This window comes from Glossina fuscipes, unplaced genomic scaffold, assembly GCF_014805625.2.
Source record: "Glossina fuscipes isolate IAEA_lab_2018 unplaced genomic scaffold, Yale_Gfus_2 174, whole genome shotgun sequence".
Taxonomy (NCBI): Eukaryota; Metazoa; Arthropoda; class Insecta; order Diptera; family Glossinidae; genus Glossina; species Glossina fuscipes.
The window spans coordinates 605,949-630,652 of record NW_023998517.1 but is presented as its reverse complement, the minus strand read 5'-3'; the positions used below and the strand labels follow the sequence as shown (position 1 = coordinate 630,652).

The 24,704-nt window shown below is 34.5% G+C and overlaps 4 protein-coding genes across 4 annotated transcripts; 2 read left to right on the top strand and 2 right to left on the bottom strand.

Moving 5' to 3' along the window:
• The first annotated feature begins 4,282 nt into the window (after nucleotides 1-4,282).
• On the top strand, nucleotides 4,283-5,202 carry LOC119641731 (pupal cuticle protein Edg-84A-like). Its single transcript, XM_038040549.1, has 2 exons — nucleotides 4,283-4,370; nucleotides 4,445-5,202. Exons 1-2 carry the CDS (start codon nucleotides 4,359-4,361, stop codon nucleotides 5,093-5,095), a joined length of 663 nt encoding a protein of 220 aa, XP_037896477.1. The 5' UTR covers nucleotides 4,283-4,358; the 3' UTR covers nucleotides 5,096-5,202.
• A 1,681-nt stretch (nucleotides 5,203-6,883) lies between these two features.
• Nucleotides 6,884-8,049, top strand: LOC119641689 (cuticle protein 19.8-like). The gene is made up of 2 exons (XM_038040475.1): nucleotides 6,884-6,895; nucleotides 7,318-8,049. Exons 1-2 carry the CDS (start codon nucleotides 6,884-6,886, stop codon nucleotides 8,047-8,049), a joined length of 744 nt encoding a protein of 247 aa, XP_037896403.1.
• Nucleotides 8,050-16,664: 8,615 nt separating this feature from the next.
• LOC119641688 (larval cuticle protein A2B-like) lies at nucleotides 16,665-18,559 on the bottom strand. Its single transcript, XM_038040474.1, has 2 exons — nucleotides 18,533-18,559; nucleotides 16,665-17,144 (listed from the first exon to the last, which is right to left on the bottom strand). The coding sequence occupies exons 1-2, from the start codon at nucleotides 18,557-18,559 to the stop codon at nucleotides 16,665-16,667; spliced, it is 507 nt and encodes a 168-aa protein (XP_037896402.1).
• A 3,449-nt stretch (nucleotides 18,560-22,008) lies between these two features.
• LOC119641686 (pupal cuticle protein Edg-84A-like) lies at nucleotides 22,009-22,885 on the bottom strand. The gene is made up of 2 exons (XM_038040473.1): nucleotides 22,798-22,885; nucleotides 22,009-22,704 (listed from the first exon to the last, which is right to left on the bottom strand). The coding sequence occupies exons 1-2, from the start codon at nucleotides 22,807-22,809 to the stop codon at nucleotides 22,009-22,011; spliced, it is 708 nt and encodes a 235-aa protein (XP_037896401.1). The 5' UTR covers nucleotides 22,810-22,885.
• Between the last annotated feature and the right edge of the window lie 1,819 nt (nucleotides 22,886-24,704).

The following is a 24,704-nucleotide window of genomic DNA, read 5'->3' as shown; positions in this document are numbered from 1 at the left end:
TAGTGTAATATGGTATGAGAAGGACAAACACTCTTTTAATTAATTTAATGGCTATGTTTGAACGCCGTCGTGCGAATTATCTTCTCGTGATAGCAGAGGAAGAAATTGCCGCGTTTTCTGCCCGGCTCTAGCAAAAAGACCGTGCAAGTTTCTTGGCAAGAATGCCTTTTGCACGCCTTTCGTATATGAGCTTTCATTGAAATTGACATCCTTCCAAGGAGAGCCAATATATGGATTATAAGATCTCCAGTGATGCTGCCCATGATATTTCGATTATAATATGAACTGACTTATTAAGAATTCGTTAAGAGCTAATCCCTTTTTTATCTCTCTGTAGAACCCTTTGAGAAGAAAGTTGCACTATCTTACTTAAGTACCATTTAAACTGTAACCCGATTTCAAAAAGGAGACAAAAAGTGAAGAACGCCCTGATGGAAAAAGGGTTGAGTGGTCCGATTTCTTTCAAAGCGCACTCGTTTTGGGACCGTACAGCCGCATATGTACCGATTTGTTCTGGGCAGCAACTGCGGTACTCAGCGAACTTGCACCCTGTTACCGCAACGAATTCATAGGATGTTTGACAAATTAATCTTATGATTAAACTTTGTTTGCATAAAGATGATGATTTTGCTCTTCAATGCAAATATACACAGATAGGAAAAATAAAAGTCTTCAACTTACGTGCGCTGCTTCTAATCTATAGGTTCCACTAAATGTTTAATACGTGTGATCTTTTTCAGTGTACACATATGCACATATGCACGTAGAAGATGGAGACAAAGTTGACTTTAGTGCATTTGATATTCGTCACCTGAAAAATACAGTACAGACACGTATATAGATATAGATGCAAATAAATATAAATATACTGCATAGGTAAATATTACATTTAAGAGACATACTATATTATACGATACATATATTATATTATAATTAGACTATACTTATATTATATTACACTTAAGACATGTATATTTACATATTTCTATATATATACACCTTTACATCTTTATATACATATATGAACGTTGCCAGGTTCGTGAGGCGAATTTCAAATTTATGAAAAATTGATTATTTTGTTGGGTTATGCAACTATTCTGTCAATGTGAATTACCATAGTTAATAATATTATATTCTATCTATGTTTAATTTTTATAAATTTTTTGCTGTTAATTCTTTATCAATTAATTACTATTTCAATTCTCGGTCAAACAAAATCTATTATCATATAACTCACTGCAAATTATTCATACTTAAGTATTAAGCCAATTTATTATAAGCTGTTTAAAAAGTTTGTTTCTTAAGTCTTTCGTTTTTCTATTTTTGATCTATTTATCGTACATTACTTATTAACGAAACATTGAATTATACTTAAATGAAAAAATAATGTGATTGGCAATGCGGGTGAATTATAGTCACAAGAAAATTAGAAAAGGATTAATTCAGGCAATTCTTGGATATCTATCGTGTCAATGGCATTGCCACGAAATAAAAAGAGGAAACCTTTTCAAATGTTGTTGATAGTCCAACGCGATACCTTTTAGGTAAATGTCATAGGAAAGAGAATTAATGAGCACGGACGGGTTGTAATCGATGAAAATAAAGGATCCGTTGAATTCTAAGGACGTTAGGTCTTCTCTTCGATATTTATTTTCTTTCTAAATCTCTTTGATGTAGCCACACTTACAATGGTATGGCTCGGTTTCTACATATCTGAGTAACGTGTGCGCGTTTAACCCAACATCAACGAAGGATGAATATAAGAATTTGTCAACAAGTGATACAACTGGAAGATGTTATCACTCTATAACGGTCTATTCAATCAATTTTTAAGAATTTAACTATTTTTCTGCACACCGATGCTTATCGTATAGATCTTTTTTTTACTGCAACGGAAACACTCTCAACCAAATCAAAATAATTTAAATAATTTTAACTATTTCATGTGCATTTATTCGAATCACGTTCGCCATACCACAAACGTTAGGGCAAATTAAATAATTTTATTTAGCTTCTTCTTTTTTATGCTTCATTTTGTGTAAAATAAATAATTGTCAATAAAAAAGAAAAAGAAACATTGAAACGACCTTTACGATAGATATGTCTGCGCAAATGTGTTCGTCAATATTTTCAACTTGAAATTTATCGTTAATTTGCCTTGGATTCGCACGTATAAATATGTAAACTTACGCTATCAATGTTGATTGTTTTTTGCACATGACAACAAATTACAATTAAATCTATTAACTGACGCACACTTGGTTATATACTGCGATAATGGCCTAAATATTTTGTGTTTTCCATGTATTAGAATTATGTAAATGAATGTAAACTTGCCGTCTGCCATCGTACAAGTAATTAATAAATGGATCATATATCGTCAAATTCATACTAAAGATTAGATTTAAAAAAAAAATGTCCATTCATCATGGCCAACTGAATTTTTGGTGGTTAAGCAATTTTGAAAAATTACTTTCACGATTGGAGATCAGATTAGTTTCTAAATGTGTCCTGGAGGCAAAATATCATCCTTTCCACAGAAGCTGAACTAGAGTGGATCATCTTTAAAGATGTCGCCTATGCGATAGGAATCCATCAGAAATTGTCAAAACCAAAACCACCTAACGAAAGCGCTTTGTTTTCTGCCGGACTTTAAAAAAAGACCGCACAACTTCTTAGGCAGAATGTGTTCTGTAAGCCTTGAGACCAGCTACTAATATAAAAAAGTTCGATGGAATTATTATGGAAGTATGTTTTTGTCGAATGCCGACCGCTAGCTTTCATGACCTAGGCATACTCTTAATTAAAAAACGACTTCGACGACGTAAGGAAAGATTCTGCCATATTGCGCGGGGCTTTAATAAAACTTAATCTAGTCTAACGTATTTCTTTTACAATAAAAATAAAGAAAGTGCAACGGTACTCTTCCTTACTTCGACATAATTCTTCTGTTTTTCTCCCTTCTCTCGAGTCGTTATTAACGGCTTCTTGTGCACAACAGAGGACCCTATCTAGCTATTTGCAGTCGTCAGCACCTTATGTCATTCGTTTCCCTTTAGTAATCCTTGAGCATCAGGCAGCAAGAGCAATGCTGCATGATATGTGATGCACAAAACCGGGATCTCAAAGGGTTAAAAGGGTACATTTCAATGCCACCAAAAAACAAAAAGTGATGAGCAATCACTCTCTTTAGATGTGTTAGGGTAGAAGAATCGGCGACCTTTGATGTTCTGGTCATGGGAATACAAAATTACGTTCGTTGGTCGAAGTGTCAAAAGACGCAGTCAAGAGGCTTGAGTTTTTTAAAGTAGTGCAAGAAATATTCGGCCTATATTCGGCCAAAAATAGACTGTAACTTAAATTTGGGGACAGGAGCAAGGAAAGCTTGGCGGCCCACGATCGCGAACAGCGAAGGGCTCGGCTGCTCATGGACGACGAAATTGTGTGTTCAGAACTCTCGATACTCTTGAGCATCGGCGCAATTTTGGTTGTGTTGCGCTTATGGCCAAGTGTTCTACGGAGGTAAACGAGGTATGTTTACCAAGTAACTGCTTCCACAGGACTACACGTCTTTCTCAACGTTATTACTCACCCGACAGGTCGTTTTTAACAATACCCTCTCTCTTCACCCCACACTATCTACAACCCTTCCTGACCAGCTGATACAGTGCCCGCACCTATAGGGTGCATAAACTGAGTGGCTGGTCTTACTTAAGTAGTCCAACTTAAGTATATTATAAACCATGTTCAATTAATTGAATTCTTAAGTCTTTCCGAAAGCGAAATCTTAAACTGGCAACGCAGATATGTATATATGTAGACATGTTCTCCTGAATCATAATTCTTTTTGAACCAATTTTGGCTTTTTTATTTTTTGTTTTAAGCAAATATACCACAAATCAAAAATTGTTTTCAAATAAATTTATAAAAAAAAAAAAAAAAAATCAATATCCGGCAGCTTAAGTATTTTAAGCAGATTTTTTTCTTACTCGCAATGAGTAGGTTAAGCAGAAGTTTTGCATACCTTATGGTACATGAATATGTACCACAAAAAGTCTACACTACACAATGCAGCAAACTCAAACCAATCAAATGTATGACTCAGTAGCTTTATAAGCTGATCAAGTTCAAACGTTACGCTAAGATATGATTACGTCACACAGAGTGCTATAATTACATTTATAACAATTGAAAATCTTACACGTAACCGATGCTGTGCGTAGTTTTTTCTCTGAGCGGGTAAACACGTTTATTTTACCGTATAAAAGAGTCACAACAGATCTGTATTTTATCATAATCTCTTTGGCATTTCAATTAATTAGATGCAATAACGCTTCACAACAGAAAGCAACAGAAAAATGGATTTAAAGGTAAACACAAAAACGTCAAAAATATTATTTCAATATTCTTCTTATTATCCTGGAGTACAACTTTTCGTTTCCAGTTAATCATCATTTCGACTTTGCTTGTCGTCGCCACCAATGCTGGTCTAATACCAACTGATCATATTTACCATAATCCTGTATCTGTAGCGACTCATCACGTGTTGAGTAAGCCTTCAGAGGAATACGATTCACATCCGCAGTACAAATACTCTTACGATGTACAAGATTCTGTTTCGGGTGATTCGAAAAGTCAAGTTGAAGAGCGCGACGGGGACGTTGTGCGCGGAGAATATTCGTTAGTGGATTCAGATGGTTTCAAACGAACCGTTCAGTACACAGCCGATTCGGTTAATGGTTTTAATGCTATTGTAAATCGTGAGCCATTGGGTAAAATTGCTGCTTCTCCTGGTTTAATCAAAACTGTAGGTCCTGCCATTTCGCCCGCTACTATTGTCAAAACTGTAGCAGCTCCTGTTGCTCACTATAGTACAGCACCGGTTTATCACGCCGCTCCAGCTGTATACCATACGGCTCCATCATCGGTTGTGAAAACTCTTACACCAAATACTCATTACGCAACACAAAACATTCATTATACAGCTCCTGCTCTTTATAAAACCCTTACACCAATTAGTCATGGTTCCGCTCCTGTTGTTGCTCCTGCCTACACCACCTACACCGCTCCAGCTACTTACATTGCCCATCACTAAATAAAATTTTGCATTTACGTTTTCCTCATTTATGTAACTACTGACCTATTTTGTTATTAACACACACGAACGATTATTGAAATAAATTAATTACTATCCAAACTGAATGAATGAGTTGCCTGCCATCAATTGCAAAAGTCTTAGACTAATTTTAAAAATTGAAAAGGAATTATTGATCATTTAAGGAATAAGCTTCGGCCTGCCTTAGTATGTAATTCACTCAGACTTTGTCTTTTGGCAACACTAAGCTTGTGTCCTTTGATGCTTCCATTGAAAAGTTTAACGTTCTTGACCGTGGTCAGAACATTTAGTCAATTAAGGACGACTTGTGCAGCTGGCAGTGGCTTGAAACTTACGCCTCAGCAGAAGAAGAGAAGAATTAAGTTATAAAAATTTTCGTGCGATGATCTTTTCACGATTTTCGATCTGCATGATCGGGACATGTGTGCACAGATCAACTTGCCTCCACGCTTTAGCAATGAGGCTGCATTATCGATCGCAGTAACTAATGTATTTGAATATATTTCCACCAAAAGTTGGATTTGTCTAAATTTTTTTGTGCTTATTGTCGGTTGGAATTACGGAAATGCCCGAAATCACATCACTTTGTCGTAGTTAAGAAATTCATAAATCATAAAATACTAAAGTGATTTAACGGAAAGAATGAATTAAACCTGGGCATCGAAATACTATAATAAAGAATTCGACAAAGAAGTCGACATTGATTCGCATAGATTAGTCATCAGAAATTTTATACTTCATTAGGGACATCGGATTGTAATTATAAACGTGGGAAGATAACAAGAAGTCCCGGGAAGAAGGAGAAGGCGAGTGGACTAGATAGACCCCGGTTTAGGATCCAACAAGGTTTTTAATAACACATGCTTTGTCATTGTCGCTTAAAAATTTTCTCGCCCATCATTTTATTACACGCTACACGATTTGTCGCGCAAGTGTATACAGAGTTTGCGTGGTTATATACAGCACCGAGAAGGACTTGGGATAGGCCCATTTTTAAATCAGTCTAAACTTGTCCTTCTGTCTATCGGAGCTGTATTATTATGCCCAACATGTGAGAGCTTTTCAGATATTTTGATGAAGTTTGGTATACCGACAGGTTTTTTGGTCCAAGAACGAACGCTACTGGAAATGGTTCGAATCGAACTATATTTTCGATCACTACCCATACAACGACTTATTTTTAAAAGTCATTGCTTGAATAACTATAGGTTGGCGTGGACCGTAGCTCACTATAGTATTTCTGCTTGCTTTTATTGAATAGGATTTTGATGCTTACAAAGCATGATACGCTTCCCGCAGTATATTTTTAGGAAATTATGCTTTCTTTAGTCTCGCAAGATTTTTAATAAGAAGCGATCAACATAAACAGGTGCTGGTTGAGGAAGAATCCGATCTAAATCGAATATTCACAAGAAAACCGATGATTTGTGATTACTATACGAAGGTCAGTTCTAAGTATAACTGGCTCGCCATATAACTGGCTCTTTCATGCAGAGCATAGAAAGAAGAAAGATTCCAGTTATTTCAATATTTATTTACGCATAATGCCAAAATAAAATATCTTGAATCTTACCATCGTTATATTCACACATACTCTTTTTGAATATTAATTAAAAAAAAAAAAAACTGTACAACAATCATTGAATATTAATAAGGTGGACTATCAATGATACCTCAATCACCTATAAATTGAGACCATCGCAAGTTAAGAAATACATTCAAAGTTTTGATAACGAAGTGTGAAGAACAAAATCGAATACATCAAGAATGGTTTGCAAGGTGGGTTGAAAACGCAATCAGAAAAAACGGATAAGAGGATTAAATTGTGATTGATAAAAACTTTAAATACATGATAAACCGTTTAATGAAATCATTCATCAATGAATGATAACAACAATGAACAATGGGATAATTGAATAATTAAAGAATTGAACAATTAACTACAAGGATGAAAGAAGTGCAACACAATTCATTAAAGGATTAAAAAAATTTTATTACATAAAAGTGATCTTAAGCTACATTTGGCATAAAAGCAACTACTGTGGTAAACCGCAGCATTGCCTTAAATTCGATTAAAATTTTTAAAAGATTATAAAAACTTTAAACTTTTACTAAACCTACGTTAATTTAATCCCTATAATTCTTAAACAAGCAAAGTATCGCCTCATTATATATATAATTTTTTTTTTTTTCTTGTGCAGTTCGTGTTAACTCTTACTTTGATCGCTGCCGCTAATGCTGCCGTAGTAGTGCCGGCAGCACCTGTTTTAGCCAGGAATGTTGAACTTGAGGAATACGATCCACATCCTCAATATAGATACGGTTATGATGTGCAAGATACCTTGTCCGGAGATGCGAAAGGTCATGTGGAAGAACGAGATGGTGATTTGGTTCGCGGCGAATATTCGTTGATCGATGCTGACGGCTTTAAGCGTACTGTGTCTTATACCGCTGATGATATTAACGGTTTCAATGCCGTTGTACGCCGTGAACCGCTTGCAGTAGCTGCTCCCGTAGTTGCCGCTGCTCCAATAATTAAAACTGCTCCTCTTGTCGCTGCTGCCCCAGTTGTGAAAGCTGCTCCTCTCGTAGCAGCCGCGCCAGCCGTGAGATCAGCTCCTCTAATCGCTGCCGTTCCTGCCGTTAGAGCAGCCCCTCTAATCGGTGCCACTCCTGCTATTAGAGCAGCTCCTCTAATCGCTGCCGCTCCTGCTGTTAGAGCAGCTCCTCTAGTCGCAGCCGCTCCTGCCGTAAGAGCAGCTCCTCTAGTCGCCGCCACCCCAGCTGTAAGGGCAGCTCCTTTATATGCACCAGCTCCTTTTGTGAAGGCATCTACACCTCTTGTAGCTCCTGCCCCAATAGTTAAATCTGCTCCTCTCCTAGCTGCTCCTGTCAATTATTTTGCTCCAACATTTGCTGTTAGACATTTCTAATAAGTAGAACTTATTATGTTTTCGTCAACTGCTGTGGAATATTTTGTTGTTTTGCTATAATTTTGTTAATTAAATGTGATAATAAAAGTTTTTAATCAGAAAAAATTGATTTGTTTTAGTAACTTAAGTAAAAGTTCACACTATAGCAATCAAAACCGTATATGTGCTGCTCGTACCTCATTTACTTAAATAATTGCAATCACTTTGAAAAAGAGTAACAAAATTTGTGTATAGAAATAGTTTCCCGCAGCGAATATTAGAAAATATCAGAAGTATTGAGCCCAATTATTAAGAGAGATTATATTATTCATTTGTGTTAATCAATGTGAATAAGATTTGAAAGGATTAAATAAGTACAGACAGCGTTTGCTACGCTGTATCGAAACCGTGTTACACGCAAGCTTTCTATTTTTTTATTTGCCCTAAAACTTCACATAGAATAACGTAATTTAAACTTACATGTGATGCAAGTCAAAAAAAAAAAAATGTACCGTGACATGCCTCCAGTATATGTAGTATAGTATAGGTGTACGTCATCCACATAAATGTGCACCTTGCTGTGGGCTACATATCTTGGTAAAGCGTTTACGTACAGCCTACTAAATATAAGAATTTTACAAGACAATACCGTAGACAAAAGCAAACGCACACAATGAGTTAAACAAGGAAAATATAATCAAATAATCAGTAAAAAAATTCTTGTTTCAGCAATGACTATAGAAATGTAAAGATTTGATTTAAGGAGAGGAGCCGATCCGATGAATAAACCACTGAAGATATTAGCTTCGCTTTTCAGTTTGCTTATATGGAAGCGACCAAATAATCAGCTTTTAAATTTCGTGCATGTTTAATACGTCATCTCTTTGACAATTGAGTTGTGCGTTAATGAATTTATTTGTACTTCAAGTTGTTAATCCTCATAATGACCTATAATTATACGTCATATTACGCACTTTTGAAAGGTAACATAATATTTTTTTAAGATTTTTGTCCCTTCTTTTTTTTGTACATAAGAGAAAAATTAATATAAGTTTTGGTCGAATATTTTTGTGCCTATCATTTAAACTTTTCTTGTTGGTTGAGTACAGTGGGGGAAGAGTAAGTCCGAAGAGTAAGTTCGAGTAATGTTATGTGTACATAATTAACGGCGAGTGTCTATTTAGGCTTAACAACGACACCAGTTGCGAGGCAATCCCGGCATTGAATAGCTCTTTGCAAGATACCCCGTCGCCTTTAAATTTTGAAAACCATTAATTGCTTTGGAAATGTTGCAAACTAATGTCTGCTTGTGTTTATAAAAATTAGTTCTATTTTACTTTAATATTACTTATGATAGATTTGTTTGCATAGTGTGTTGAGTTTTTGTCTTCTCACAAAGACGTTGAGTGAGCCAGTACGCAGAGAAGTCAACTCTTGATACCTGGCCAGCCTAAAATTTTGGATCAACGTAGCTTTGCCCGCTTGCCAATCCGTTTCTCTATCAGTCTTTCTTAACTTTCTGACGGAAAGGTCATTAACCTGGAAGCTAATCACTTATGAAAAATGTAAACAACACTTAAGTTTTAACTACGTGATTATTCCTCGCTTTCTCGTTAGTTGCAAAAAATTAAATTTGGAAATGTGACCGTTCCGTCAACGATCACGTCCATAGTAAGCAAAAAACTCTTGAACCTCTATGAACTTGGAGGAAACGTTTAAAGGGACGACTCAGTATTTTTGAGCAAGAATGAATGCGGTCAGCCTTCAAAAGACGCTGTCAAAATAAGCATAGTACGCACAAACCGTTACCAAAAACCTTTGCGAAACATTGTTTGTCCGTCTGTCCCCGGCGAATGACGCAGTTTTCAAAGCGCGCACCATATCTTGATTCCTCGCGGTAAAATGTAATGATCCTTATGTCGATTGGATTCCAAGATCGTAGAGCGTTTTTCTTTGTAAGTATCCGCAAACGTTAATTCATAGCTTGATCATAACATCGCCTAAATATTTCTGGAATCGTAGTAGTGACCGTATGTACCTCAAATATCAAGATTCATATATGAAATGTTTTGCACTCTGTATATAAATATCTAACCGATCTTGAGTAAAGCCAAATTATTAGCGACTATTATTAGAAAAAATATCATGTTTAACATAATTAGCAGAGAATACAGCAAGTAGATGGCTTCTGGCGTTTAACTAATAGTTTAGTTAATAACAAATTAGTCGTGACACATGAAGCATGTCATTGTCGTTTATGTTTCACTTTTATCAGCAGAGAACTTATTAACCAATTTGCAAAGAAATATGTAGCGCTTACGCACTTTCTCGTAATACGAGAGAACAACAGGTAGTAAACAACGAAATGTATGTATATGCTATGGTTTAAAATGAACCTCTCCTTTTTGAATGTGAAAACAAAAAGCAATAAAAGCAAAAAAGAAAAAAAATGAATTAAATTAACGCTAAATGAGCACACACAGCATGAAATTGATACTTGCGCCAGGTTCAGCTACAGGAATAACATTTCATGTATACATGTGTTGAAATTGCGTGGCATTCAAAAACAATTTAAAGATTAAAGGTTTCGCATGCAAAAATACAAAACGAACGCAACGACTTTAAACAAATAAAGCAGAAATTTTACTACTACTACTACTACTACTACTACCAAATGTCATTGATCAAAAATTCTCATATTAAGGGTTTACTCCATTCAAAGGTAAATTTACGACTTTAGAAACATATTTAACGCGATCGGTCAAATCCTGTTTTGGGGAAAATAAATCTCAGTTGATTTCCAGAAGAAATGATCAGCAAAAATTCTAAGGCCAGCTTACTAAATACGTATTTTTATATAAATAGATCCGAAGCTAACTAAATTACGTTTTATTTTCCTTTGCTTGCTGGTTTTGAATTTTATTGTCCTATTGTAATCTACTCTTTGCTTCTAACATTTTTGTATATTGCTTTGTGGCCAGGGCTAATATATTCATATACCAAAAGCAAGTAGCCTCCGTTAACCTTAGCGTTTTTACGAAATGTAAAGCATATTTTCAGACAAAGAACCTTTTATTGAAACGTTAAAAACTACTATGTATAGGGCATTAACGCATCAACCTTAATCAACTATAAAGTTTTCACTTGTTTTCCTAAAAAATGATATAAGATAACAACCATATAAAGGGTCAAGCGAGTGTTTCCCTTCGCTTTGTTTTCTTTTTTTCTTTTTTTCTTATTCTTCTTCAACCTATTTACAGTCTTTTAAAATTTAATGTTTCTGTCGCCTTAATTTATCATTGCGAAATAATAACAATATATACATACATCATGTAAGTAAAGCCTCCAGAGTTTCTATATTGAAGGTTTGCAGTCCAACATTTGAAGGCAGAGAAATGATTGAACAGACTACATACCTTTACAGCTGCATTGCTGGAATTTACGTTGCTTTCGGTCGTGCCCATGTCGAATTAAACGCGTGTAAAAAAAAAAATAAATAAAAAAAAAACAGTTAAATTATCTTCAATTTTTTTGTTTTTTTTTTTTCGACAAACTGAGTGTTAAGGTCAAAGTCAGGTTTTATTATTTACTGGTAAATAACAGTTTTTGAATGCGAACATTTTTTTTTTTTTTCTTTTTTGAAAAATCATTCAAAACCAAATTAACTTGAAAAAACCAAAATTATGGATCATTATATCGAAAAGATGAAACAATTTCGAGTGTAAATATTCGATAAATTAGTTATGCATGTAAATGCGTATAAAATTTATCGAATTAATCAATATGAAAACTACTGTTTAATGGTATGTGAGCTTTGGAAGAATGAGAATATATTAAATTAAGCCAGCCTTTCTATAATCGTCACATACTTATATTATTTATCTTCAATTCATGTTCTGAGATCATTTACACTTAAGCGTAGTTACTCGACTGTCTGCATTTGTAGTAAGTAAGCAAAAGGTTTTTGCGAAGAACTTAAAAGAATTTTCACAAAAACGCTTATTATAAGAATAAGTAATGAGTTCATCGCGTACTCCTTCAAAAACGTATGCTAGAACTTAACAGATGCAGAACAAGCTATGATGTAAGTAAGTGAAGTATCGCATGGATTGGTAACAAGATAACTGATAGCACTGGATTTTATTACTTTGTATCAGTACACACTTAGTTTGAGTATAGTCACCAAACTGGATCAAAGGCACTTCCAACAGGAGCCCCATTAACAAGCGATCATAAGATTAAAAGGATACTTCGGATACTTCGTCATTTGGATACTTCGTCATATCGGTTCATTAGGCAATGAGAAAGCTGATCGACCGGCGAAGTTTATTCCTTATGCACTTCTAACTATTGACAATATCGTGGAGAAAGTGAACCTTCAAACTTTTCAATTATTAAAACCATGCCATTGGAAACAACTTACCCTATGGACATCCCAAAAGCGGCTAAGGAGTGCAATATCACTTTAATACATTACTTTATTAAAGCTACTAGACTCAATACCTAATTTGTCTACGTTATTAGAGCTCAATATATTTCCTTTCAGTTTAAACATATTTGTCATTAGTTTAAAAACATCACAATAATAATAAAAACAATAATGAAAGCTAGTTAGCAATTCCAGGTATTATGGGCAGTGATTGGGAGATAAAGTGTAACAGCATCACACATACCAGCAGCACGTCTCTACTTGAGGCAGACCAAGTCTTTAACTAGACCGAAGAATGTCAAACCGAAGCCATTTAAATACCTTTAACTTCCAAACCATAACGAAAGATAGTAAAAACAAATTAAGCCAAGAAGTTTGAGGGGCTCGAGTTTAGATAGAAGGCAAATAGATTTATCAACAGATCTTGCTTTCACAACAGTCCAGTGCTTGGTCAAATGTAATTGTAATCATTCGCTATGAAACGAATCGAATGGGAAATGTCGGACTTAGCAAAATCATTAATACCAGCTGCATAGAATATCTAGCAGATCGAGAAGCATTTGAGAAAGAAAGCCGTACCGTAGGCGAACACGTTACACTAAATGCTTCTATTCTTTAATAAGCCTTTATTTTTGTTAGGGAAAAATTCAAGTTACCTAAGAAATCAAAGTGTAGTGGAAATATATAATATTTATATATTATAATAGCCTTTGCTCGAATGAAGCGCTGGAAAAATGATCCGATCCAAAAGTGTTCTCTTTGGGATCAAAGCATCTCAGTGTACTAAATTTCGTGAAAATATGTCAAAAATCACGGCATACGGGTATTGGTATGTGTAGGAGCGCTATAGTGGAGATAGGATAAGGCTACAGTGTTGGAGTGCTCGGAAAGTGATTCCTTTTCTTTTTAATCAAAATTAAAGACGATTTTTTTCTAATCGATACAATATATGGACTAATATTCATTAGGCTCAACCTGACTTTCTCGCAGGTGGTACATTCTCAATGTCAAAGCTGTCGGAACTGGTCTTCTCTCAATACATTTGCTTTATATACATTCAATAATTTTTTCTTCCTTAAATACCATTTTTACTTTATCGATAATAAAAAAATAAAATATGCCGCATTATTCTGCTTTCGCCACACACACACACGCAACATAAGTCTTGCCATGTTAGCTATTACAACGTATTGGCTGCGAAAAAATGCAATAAACTTACGGTTGGGAAAAGACACGACATGACTTTTCGACTAACCTAATAGTATCACTACCAATTACGCAACAGAAGCCGTGTATTGTAAACTCCGTAAAATGCTAAGCTTTCCCAATTCCCAATCAGTAGTACGCTGCCCTGATGTCTGTCCATTTATTTACAGTTTGATATCTTTACATATATACTGTTCACATAAATATGAACGCTTATATATATATGTATATATATATACTTCTTGTTATTTTGAACAGTAGATACACAATACAACAATAAGGTGAAAGGTTCGATAAAATATCTACAAAAGCTACAAGAAATTATTTCAACATGTATGGGTATGTGAGCAACAATATTCAACTTTGTAGGTCTTTTGCGGGCGCATGTATGCCTTCACATAGTTTAATAATATTGTTTCACTCAAAACAAATGACGGACTGTCCAATTAACCGACTGACATTCATTCTTTTCCTTTCTTTTTATGCCTACCACCGCACGTAGAGAGGGATTACGCGTTTCGTTAGTCTACTTATTTTATCATATTGTTCATGCAAGCAATGTGTTAATTTTATATGATCGACGCTCAACGACGTTCAACGCTCTTAAATTCAGTTTATCTTAGTAGTTATCGAGTAAAGTAAATGATTTGAAAAACTTTATCTTTAACAATCAAAGCCTTGTGTGTACAACATCGTGGATTTATATACAAAAAAAAAAAAAAATAAATAAATAAAACCAATTATGTTAAACGTTAGGTATCCAAAAGCCACCATGAAGCGGTTATAAATTTCTTTCTACTGATTTAATTTCAATTACATTTTCGTAATAGTGGTTTAAAGTTTTTTTTTTTTTTTTTTTTTTTGGCGGAATGCCAATGAATACCACAAGAAATCATTTTATGCGTATTCGTAAGCGATTGCTTTGTTGACATAACGAAAACTTTTAAGGTAATCAGTGAATTTGTTGTTTGTATTATTTTTCTCGGTCTGTTAATAATTTCATTTTTCATTTGACCTTGATTTTATTTCAATTATATACGATAATGACTTTTATTTTCCTATTAAGCTGAGATTATTTTCGATGCCTACATATCAATAGTAATGAGAAATGACTTATGATGTTGTGTTGTGTGTAAAGAATTTTGTGAAATATATTTTACACACCTTTGCGCAGACAGAATGAAATCGTGTGTTGCAAGCGCAGACACATTCTTATAAGATGAGCAATTAGAATATCGTAAACTCATCTGTCTGTAATAAATAATTTGCATTTTTTTGCAATCATCGAAGATGAGCCTGACAATGTAAAGCGAAACAAAAACAAAAAAACAAATTCCAAAGATTTGTCATCTAGCGTAAAGAAGACGCTTTTTGGCAGCTTTTGTTTCCAGCTGGGGGGACGGACTATTTCGATCCTTTTGATTTTTGTCGTAAATATGAAGGCGGTATCTTCAAGTTTGGGCCAAACATTTCTTCAACGCTTAAGAGTTCAATGGTAAGAAATGGTTGTGATCTGCCAACATACACGCCCCACAACAACATTCATGTTTTCGACTTCGTAAGGATATTTCAGAAAATCTGTCACGTAAACGTTCGTCACCTAAATGTTTGTCACATCTACCCGCGAGAAAATTTTGCTTCCAAATTATTTAAAATTGGGTGGAAAAATGCTAATATATGTTGAAATAAATTGGAAATAAATTGGAATTAAAATTTTATCGCAAATTGTAGCCGCGTTAACGGGACTATCTTCGGACTGAATAGGAAGGTGATCTTGACGATCCTTTGAGTCACTGGTCTTCAGGAACATTTCCAATGTCGATTAAAATTTGTAGACAAAGATATAAAAATGATGCGGACCTTTTGTTAGCAACAATACTGCGGCCAAAAAGTAAGACCAATATTCAAGTTAAATTAAAAATTGAATTGCTCTTACTTGTTGGACCCAGTAGTAGATGTATGTCATCGGCATCTCGAAAACTAGGCCACGTAGAAAAAAATTTTATGATAGATATTTTAAAGGTCTTTTCATATAAATCAAAAAATTTTGCAACATTACATGCTTTACGAGTTTATGGTTTATTTGTGGCTATCTATCTCAAAATTTCAAAAATTAAAGCAGTAAGCTGAAGCAACAAATGAACAACAAATAAAAAAAAAATTATTTTAAGACATGTCAGGGACTTCCGTCATTTGTCGCTTCTTGATGATCGTAACAACCTCATGCCTACAGTTAAAACCAATCTATGATTTTTTAAAGTTTTTCCCACTTTCAACTTTCATCTCTAAGCGTAGAGCATATGCATAGAATGCATATCCAGTATTCAACTTTGGATGTCAAAGATTTTTCAGTTTGAATATGCCTACCGTAGGGCAGACCGATCGCCACTCATAATCGGATCCACAGAAACGAATTTATTACTTCATAGTGGTAGGCAGTGACCAGCCACTCATAGGATGCCCCCTATAAGTAAGGTCATAGGGATCGTTACATCATTCTTCTTCTTGTTAGTCGATCACTACAAAACCTCAAGGACGTCGATCTTTAGTATATATATATTCATACTTGAAGGTAATTTATAATTTTAAAGGGACGATCGATACGGTCTCCACTGGCGTGACCGTAAGGACGAAGCATTTATTAATGACTATTTAAGCGATTTAATCCTTCCGCATATGCAACTAAAATTCTACAGAAAATAACGTTGCCTAAGCTCTTGACTAAAGCGGCGGAAAAACTATCAGATATATTGGAATGAATTAAGGAAATTGGAGTAGAAAGTAGACAAGACAAACAACTCTTAAGAACATATGAACGGTTTTTACTTAAGCAATGTCTTCAGTGAACTTATAACTCGATCCTAAACGATTAACCCTAAAAATAGAAGAAAATTACTGCGAAGCCCGGAGTGCAAGAGCAGGAACTTATACGAATTAAAAGCAATATTTTCCAACATAAATATTTATTTTAAGCTAACAATAATCTTTAACCGTTACTTTTCTAATAAGCATAGGAGATGAGTGGCGAAGCAAAAGTAGTTTTCACAAACGCCGGACTTGCTATTACGGGAGCAGCTGTTTTTACGACTGGCACGGCAGGAGCAACGGCGACTGGTGCATGGTGAGCAACAGCAACTGGTGCATGATGAGCAACAGCAACTGGTGCAGCAGGTATGGCGGCAACGAGCGGTTCGCGACGAACAACAGCATTAAAACCATTTACAGGATCGGCGGTATAATCAACAATACGTCTGTAGCCGTCAGCATCATTTAAGGAATATTGACCTCGTACTATGTGACCATCACGAGCTTCTACGGCAGTTTTCGAGTCGCCAGAAAGTGCATCCTTGACATCATAGCCGTATGTATACTGAGGATGAGGATCGTACTCTTCAAGTTTCCCAACAGCTACAACAGGCGCAGGATGAATGACACCAGCATTAACAAACGCAAAGCCACTAATAGCCAATATAACGGTGAACTAAGATGGGTTAAAGCGTGAAAAGCAAAAAAAAAAAATATGAAAATATTTTTCTGTTAGAGCATAACATTGTTATTAAAAATGAAAATTATCCTTACTTTGAAAATCATTTTTGTTAACAAAATGTATGAACTCTTCGAACTCTTCGTTGCTCTATATAACAAAAATGGTTGTAAACTATAATATCAAGTTGACCAAACGTGTCTTTTTATATCAAAAAAGACAAGAGATATTTCAAAAAAGCCAACAAATAAAAACCGACAAATATTTTAATATAAGTTCGTGTCTTTTTCATAGGTTTACAAATAAATTCAAGGCAACACAAACGTAAATTGAATTTTAACTCAATGGACATAGGGTAAGTACAGTAACACACTCACTTATACTGCATGATCGCTTGCTTAATATAACGTACGCACTATTTATCCGCTTACGTGCAAACTGCATATGTCTTGTACGTATATATATATATATGTGATTAGATTGTCTCAAAAGTATTTAGCCTTAAAAGGTCGTAGTTTAGAATTCATTTATTGTTTTCAATTTAGCTTAATTTAGGAAAAATAAACAGGTAATGGGCCATAGGGGCCTTTATAAAGCACTCTACATCACCCTACAATTATTCATATTACGACTTTTCAATGTAAAGCGTAATATGGGAACAAATAGCAAGACTCGACAAAAGTAATGCGCGATCGAAATTATTCTCGATGGCGTTCATTCTTGCACCAAAGCATGTCTGTGTACAAACAAAACAAGAAGGCGGACAGGCGGACACACAACGTTAGTAGAATCGCTTCTTGGATCCATCAGCTAAATCTGTCCCAAACCCTTCTGCGTGTTATATGCATAGACAAAAATTTAATAAACCCTTGCACCTTTTGCCGTAGGGTATACCAAGGCCAAGGAAGCATTTTGAAATTCGAAGTTTCCATAAGAAATGTGAGTGAATAGTCGTTATTTTGCATACGAAATGTAATCAATGTTTATAGCGATTTGCGCTTCGACGCTTACTGAAATCAAATTGTAAAAAGTGAAGAAGCCCTGCGGGAAGATTAATCTTCTCCAGCTCTCCATCTATCTATCATTTAAAATTCTTATTCCTTTCGGTATTAGAATATCTACCTGATGACACGACCTTTGACTCTCCACGGCTTTTTCGTAAACGAAAGGCGCAATACTTTTTAAAATAACTAATAAAATATACATCAAAATGACTAATTTTTCGTTATCGATTATGTTAAAACAAAACGCAACACTATATGAAACTAAGGTGTATTCATTTATGACAGTTAAACGAGTGCAAAATGCATAATAATATGAAATGCAATAATTAAAATAAAAATATTGGTATGAATGTAAATCCCACCTGGTCTGCAACTACTTACCGTTCCTATCAAGTGCGTGTCAGACATTTCGTCATCATTTAGCACGCACTGCATGCCATTATTACCAATACAAATACAAATTGCTATATGGAAAAAAAGTTACGACAGCATAAATCTGTCAAAATCAAAATGCAGCTCAGGCGTCTGCCTAAATTGCATGCAAGTAACTCAGGCGAAAAAGTAGTCAACGAAAACACTGAAAAACATCAACTCATTAGTGTGTAATTTGTTTCCTCCTCTTTCATGCCATCTTCACTTTGATTTTTTTCTCTTTTTTTTTTTTTTTTTTTTTTTTTTTTTTTTTTTTTTTTTTTTTTTTGGTTTTTGTTATTGTCTTATTATCAACGCTTTTTATTATTAATAACATGATGGGATTATTTAAGCCAGACATTCATTGATAATTGTTGAGCTGCATATATATTCTACAAATAAGTACAAAAGCTTTTTAACAAAAAGGAGGGAAGCTCAAAAGTAGGTCAAGACTCATTTTCCAACATATTGGAGAACGTATTCCTTTCTGATTAAAAACATTTCTTCATACCAATATTGCTCTGTCCGTTATAAATTATTGGCCTAACGCTAGGGTGGGTTGAGGGCCGGGGGCGTCTAACTTAGCCCTAATACGTATAGGGATCAATCTAATCGTTTACGGAACCTATAAATTACTTTACCCGTACAATTGTTCTAATTTTATTTTATTTAGTTTTTTTTATTTTTTATTTTTACATTATTTATATTATTTTATGTAGGGAAAGCTAATTTGCCCCTAATATATATGAGGATTGATCTATTATTATTATTATTATTATTATTATTATTAATTTCACCAGAGAAATAAATTCTAAGACTAAACTCTTAAAAGCACTAGCATCTAAGGCTATCGGCTTTTATTAAAAACTCTACCGCACTTGAGATTCGAATCCACGGCAATTGACTTGCTAGTCGAGATTCCTCCCCTTCGGCTACTCAGGAGGATGAGGATTGATCTAATCGTCTATGGAACCTTTAAGCTTTTCTACCTTACAATTATCTTAATTTTATTTGATTTACTGCACACTCACTCAAGTGAATTAAACCAAATCGTTAACTTTTATTATTAGCACTAGAGCTACATGCATGGGTTATTACGAACTTTTCGAACTTTTGATCTTAAAAACAAATGGAAACGCTTTAGGAAGGCACGGACACTCTTGAATACCCTACACGATATTACAATTACCTGAAATTAAATGTTATAGGGGAAGCGGTCGAAAACTAAGCTAATACGATTTCATTTTCCATAACGTTCGCCCTTGAGCAAAGACACGTCAGCGTGCCAAATGTCATCAAAATATCTCAATATTTTCGGACTGCAGGCTGTATATAAAAAAATAAGACAGACAAACTGCTTACCTTAATTATATGTAAATATTATTATTATTATTATTATTATAAATTTAGCCAGAGAATAAATTCTAGGACTAAAGTCTTAAAGCACTAGCATCTAAGGCTTTCGGCTGTGTTAAAAACTCTACCGCACTTGAGATTTGAACCCACGACCATTGAGTTGTTAGTCGAGACCCTTGCCTACTCGGCCACTCAGGCGGATATATATGTAAATATAATAAAGGTGAGTGTATAAAATATTTAAAGAGTGTTGCATACATCCGCATAAACTTGATACACCCTTGCTCTACAAGTAGGGTATAAAATAGTTATAAATCACGCATCCTACGATCATGGTCTACAATTTATTCTACCAAAAGGATCCTTTCCAATCTCTTTTTTACTCACTTGCCACTCTCACTTTTGAACTGAAAAAACGATAGGAATAAAAACTTTATTGCAGATTTTGTTCCAGTAATCTGTAGCATCTCAGAGGGAGCATTAAATATTCCTAACTTCGCTACATTTAAAAAACAACGCTTCGAGTTTTCGAGATAATAGTACACACCTTTCTAAGAGTTCTAAAACCGTGCAGATCGTAGCCGTGCTTGGTGATATCGAAACGCAGAGAAAATGCTTGAAATAAATTTGGTTTAGCTTTCATAACAGGCAGACGTTAGCTTAATTTACGCTACCTTTTCAACAGAAATCAATCTAATATCATTCTCCATGTATCGCATTCCCCTCATATGGCCCAGAGCGATTATTTTTTCGAGAAAGCCAACTTAACAGAAAGAACTTTACATTAATGTTCGAATTACAGTCAATCCTGTTTTTGTGCGGTTGATAGGGACCACAGAAAAAAAACCGCACAAAAAAAAATATTCAAAAACTTCATAAATAACTATAAGAAATAATTTTTCACAGCATATTAAAGAAAATTTTTTTTATGCGGTAGAGAGGGACCGCATAAAAAAAGTCTCACTTAGAAAATATGTCAAAGCTTCACGAAATAGCAAGAAAGCAAACAAAATAAATAATTAAATTACACATTGAAACATTTAAAAAAATTTTAATTTCTAATTTTAAACAAGGAGAAATTTTCAATGCAATATATGCATAAGAACATTGAGCATGCCTAATGAAATAGGCTGATGCAAAAGGTATGAAAATGGCTGTTGCAATGTATACATATACACTGATAGCAAAAAAAAAGTGATGCCAACACAGTTCAGATTGACCTAACCTCTCGGCGAAATTCAAAGTGTCGATATTCATATACCGCACAAAAAAAAATCGCACAAAAAGAATCGCACAAAAAGAATCGCACAAAAAAAAGCGCATAAAAAAACACCGCACAAAAACAAGTTTGAGTGTATGTTAATTTTTAAAATAAAAATTTCCCTTATTTTTTTGATCCTCCTAATCAGCTATGAAAGGACATCAACAGATTAAATCATAATAGCGAAATTCCTAAATTTTTACCTCCTCAGTTATATTTAACCTTACATTTGAGAACAAGTTAAGTCAGGTCTCTTTCTTTTCTATGAATAACTACAAGTCTTGAGTAGAGAAATGAGTGAAAAATGATTTACTTCAATAATTAAATCAGTGACTGTCGTCCACATTTGCGTTTAAAGATAGTTGCGAGTGTATAGTATAGCTCTAGATCTAAGAGCTTTGTAAGACACGCTTAATATTTTTGCCATAACGCAAACGAATCAACCAACATTAAAATTCTCTCTAGTTAAATTTCTTTCTGCGATACTATTATATATACAAGCGATTCTAGAGCAAATGATTCCAAACAAATGGATCTAACTTCTATTTAATGTATGTGGACAGCCCTCGACATGACGCCGGAATGAATTATTAAGATTTACATGTTGCCAAAACTATTGAACTCATTTCGTGATATCATAACAAACCATAAATATAAAATATGTAGACATATATATATATATATATATATATGCACATGTATGTACATATAAAGTCAATGCAAATTGATTTAAAACAACTGATATAACGTGTGACAGAGTTTTGTAATGCAATGTTTGTGTTCATTGAAATCATCATTTATTGTCGATAATACCATCGCATTAAAATGTTTAATGATAATGAACATAAGAGACATGATGCGGTGAGGTAATTGAAGTTGTCTTTACAACAGTCGGAGTATGATGCGTGATCACGGCGGGTGCTGCTGCGGCTGTCTTTAGCAAAGTAGTAGCAGCTGGCGCAGTATGCACAAAATGCGTAGTGGGAGTCAAATGAACAGTAGCTGGCGGTGCATGAATTACACTTGGCTGATGATGTACCAGAGTAGGCGATGTGTAGGTGCGAATGTAAGCAGCCGGTTGTACATATGTTTTGACAGCATATTTATCTTTTACGGGCGATTGAACTGTAATCGGAGTAGTGGATGACTGTAAAAGCGGTAAAGCGGTAGATGGTGAAGTAGCTGCAGGAAATTCAATTGCTGCCATTTTCGCAAGAGTTTGCTTGTTGTTGTATATCTCGGCTGGGCCACGTATTACGTGAGCTTTAAATCCGTTTTCTGCATCGGCTGTATATTCTACGGTACGTACAGAGCCATCCGCCTCCCTAAGCGAGTATTCCCCTTGAACTAGATCGCCGTCACGAATCTCTGTTTGAGATTTAAAATCGCCAGTTAATTCATCCTGAACATTGTAAGAGAACTTATAACTAGGATGAGAATCGTAGTGTTCCAATTGCTCATTTATTGCGCTTTCAGGCAAAACGGCGCCATTAACTAAAGCAAAACAAGCAATTAAAGCTATAACCTAAAAAAAAAAAATTTTCTTAGCAGAAATACTTTTAAAATATAAACATTAAAAAAAAAAAATTGTGTTTTTTTTTTCTTGTCGAAAACCTACTTTAAAATCCATTTTATATTATTGGAAGCTTGCTAAAGTTATTTAAATGGTTTTTCTTAACTTTATGAAATATCTCTTAATAATACAAGAGTTGTCTTCGCACTGTTGCCTGTAATCCCGAAAGGTATCATTTATATATCAATACATGACATTGCATTTTATACGCAGCGCAGAACTTGACTTATATGCGGTAATTATGTGTTATGTTGTCTCAATATACATTTAAATTGTACATATGTTTGTAGATGTATTGATCCTCTCAAGTACCAGTATGTAGGCAAGATGACCCAATGCCCTAATGAATTCTCAAAGGAACAGGTAATATGGACGCAAAGCGCTGCCAAGGTCACAATCATTCATGTTCCACATCGTTACCCAGCCAAAAACACACACTCATAATTTATTCAATAAACACTTGACTCAAAATCCTAAAGAAAAGCACAGGCTAGGCATCATCAGGGTGAATGCATCTGTTTTTTCTGTGCAAACGAACCAGTTTCTTTTTTTTTTTTTTTGCGATTTAAATTTTTTCTCTTCGATTTAATAACTGTGGTTTTTTTCACTTCACAATTTTTTTTTTTCTTTGTACTCAATTCACTTGCATTTAACGTTCAATTAGAATTTTGAATGGCTTTAGCTACAGCCTCTTCTATAGTTGATTTCGATAATACTAAAAGTATGCTATAGAATTTTATTATTTAACTCATGAGAGCAAAGAGACATTTAAAGTCAGAGGTAGCCAACGCGTACACGTCGCTCTAACTTCTTACGTTTTACTATGAACGTAAATACTTATTAGACATTTTTAGAATTTTAAATTGCTTATTAACGATCGAAAATTATAAAATTAAAAAAAAAAAATTATAAACAATATCTTTCTTTTATTGTTACTTAATATTGAGTTTGTTGTTAATTATTATTTGTTAATTATTTATATAAGGTATCTAATCTTAAAGAAACCATTACAAATAGTCAATTGGGCCACGGTGCACCATTTAATACCCTGCACTTAAAGTTATTCACGTATTGACTTTTCAAAATAAGGCCCGATTATGTATGGTTATAAATGATCGAAAAAGTGATCTGACCAGAACACTTTTCAATAGTTGTCGTCTACGGGTCAAAACTTATCAACGTACCAAATTTCATCAAGATATCTCCATTCATAATTAAGGCCTGTAGGTTGAACACAAATAAACAAGTTAGACAAGCGGACAAACAAGCTTACATCGAAAAGATATAACGAGAAGTGAGTCTTTCTCAAGTCCTTCTGATCAGCACGTTATTTATATGACGACTTTTCAAAATAAACCATTGTATGCAAAGTGGATAGGCAAACTTAAACCGCTTCAAAAAATGATTCCGGATCAATCTATACAATGAAAGGTGGGCCTAAGTTCTTCTTGGTGGTGTACACTTGTACGACAAGGTCACGTTACGTGCCGTGTAAATGTGTTAACACGTATTAGAAGTCTGTCAATTTTCAACACATGTTCAAACGCCACATGTTTTATAAATATAGCCTGAATTGATCTAAGCCTATTTGTTCGTCTTATGTCTGTCCAACTTTTTGAAATTTGGTACGTGTTTTGACCCAAGGACGAACGCCATTGAAAATGATTCGGATTCGTCCATTTTTTCGATAAAACGTACTATTCTGAAAAGTCTTTATATGGAAAAAAATTTTAATTTCCAAAATTTCTCGGAAAAAAATATTTCGGCATTCTAAAATTGGTGTGTAAACTTTGGACTGGCTAGGGCAATTTTTCAAACCCCCTCACATAATGAGGGTAAAAGTTCTGACGACAAAGAGGTATAATTTTCAATGCTTCACGATGAAAGTTTTTCCATAATGGTAATTTAATATAAAAAAATTAATTGTGCCACATTTGAACTATATAGGCCTA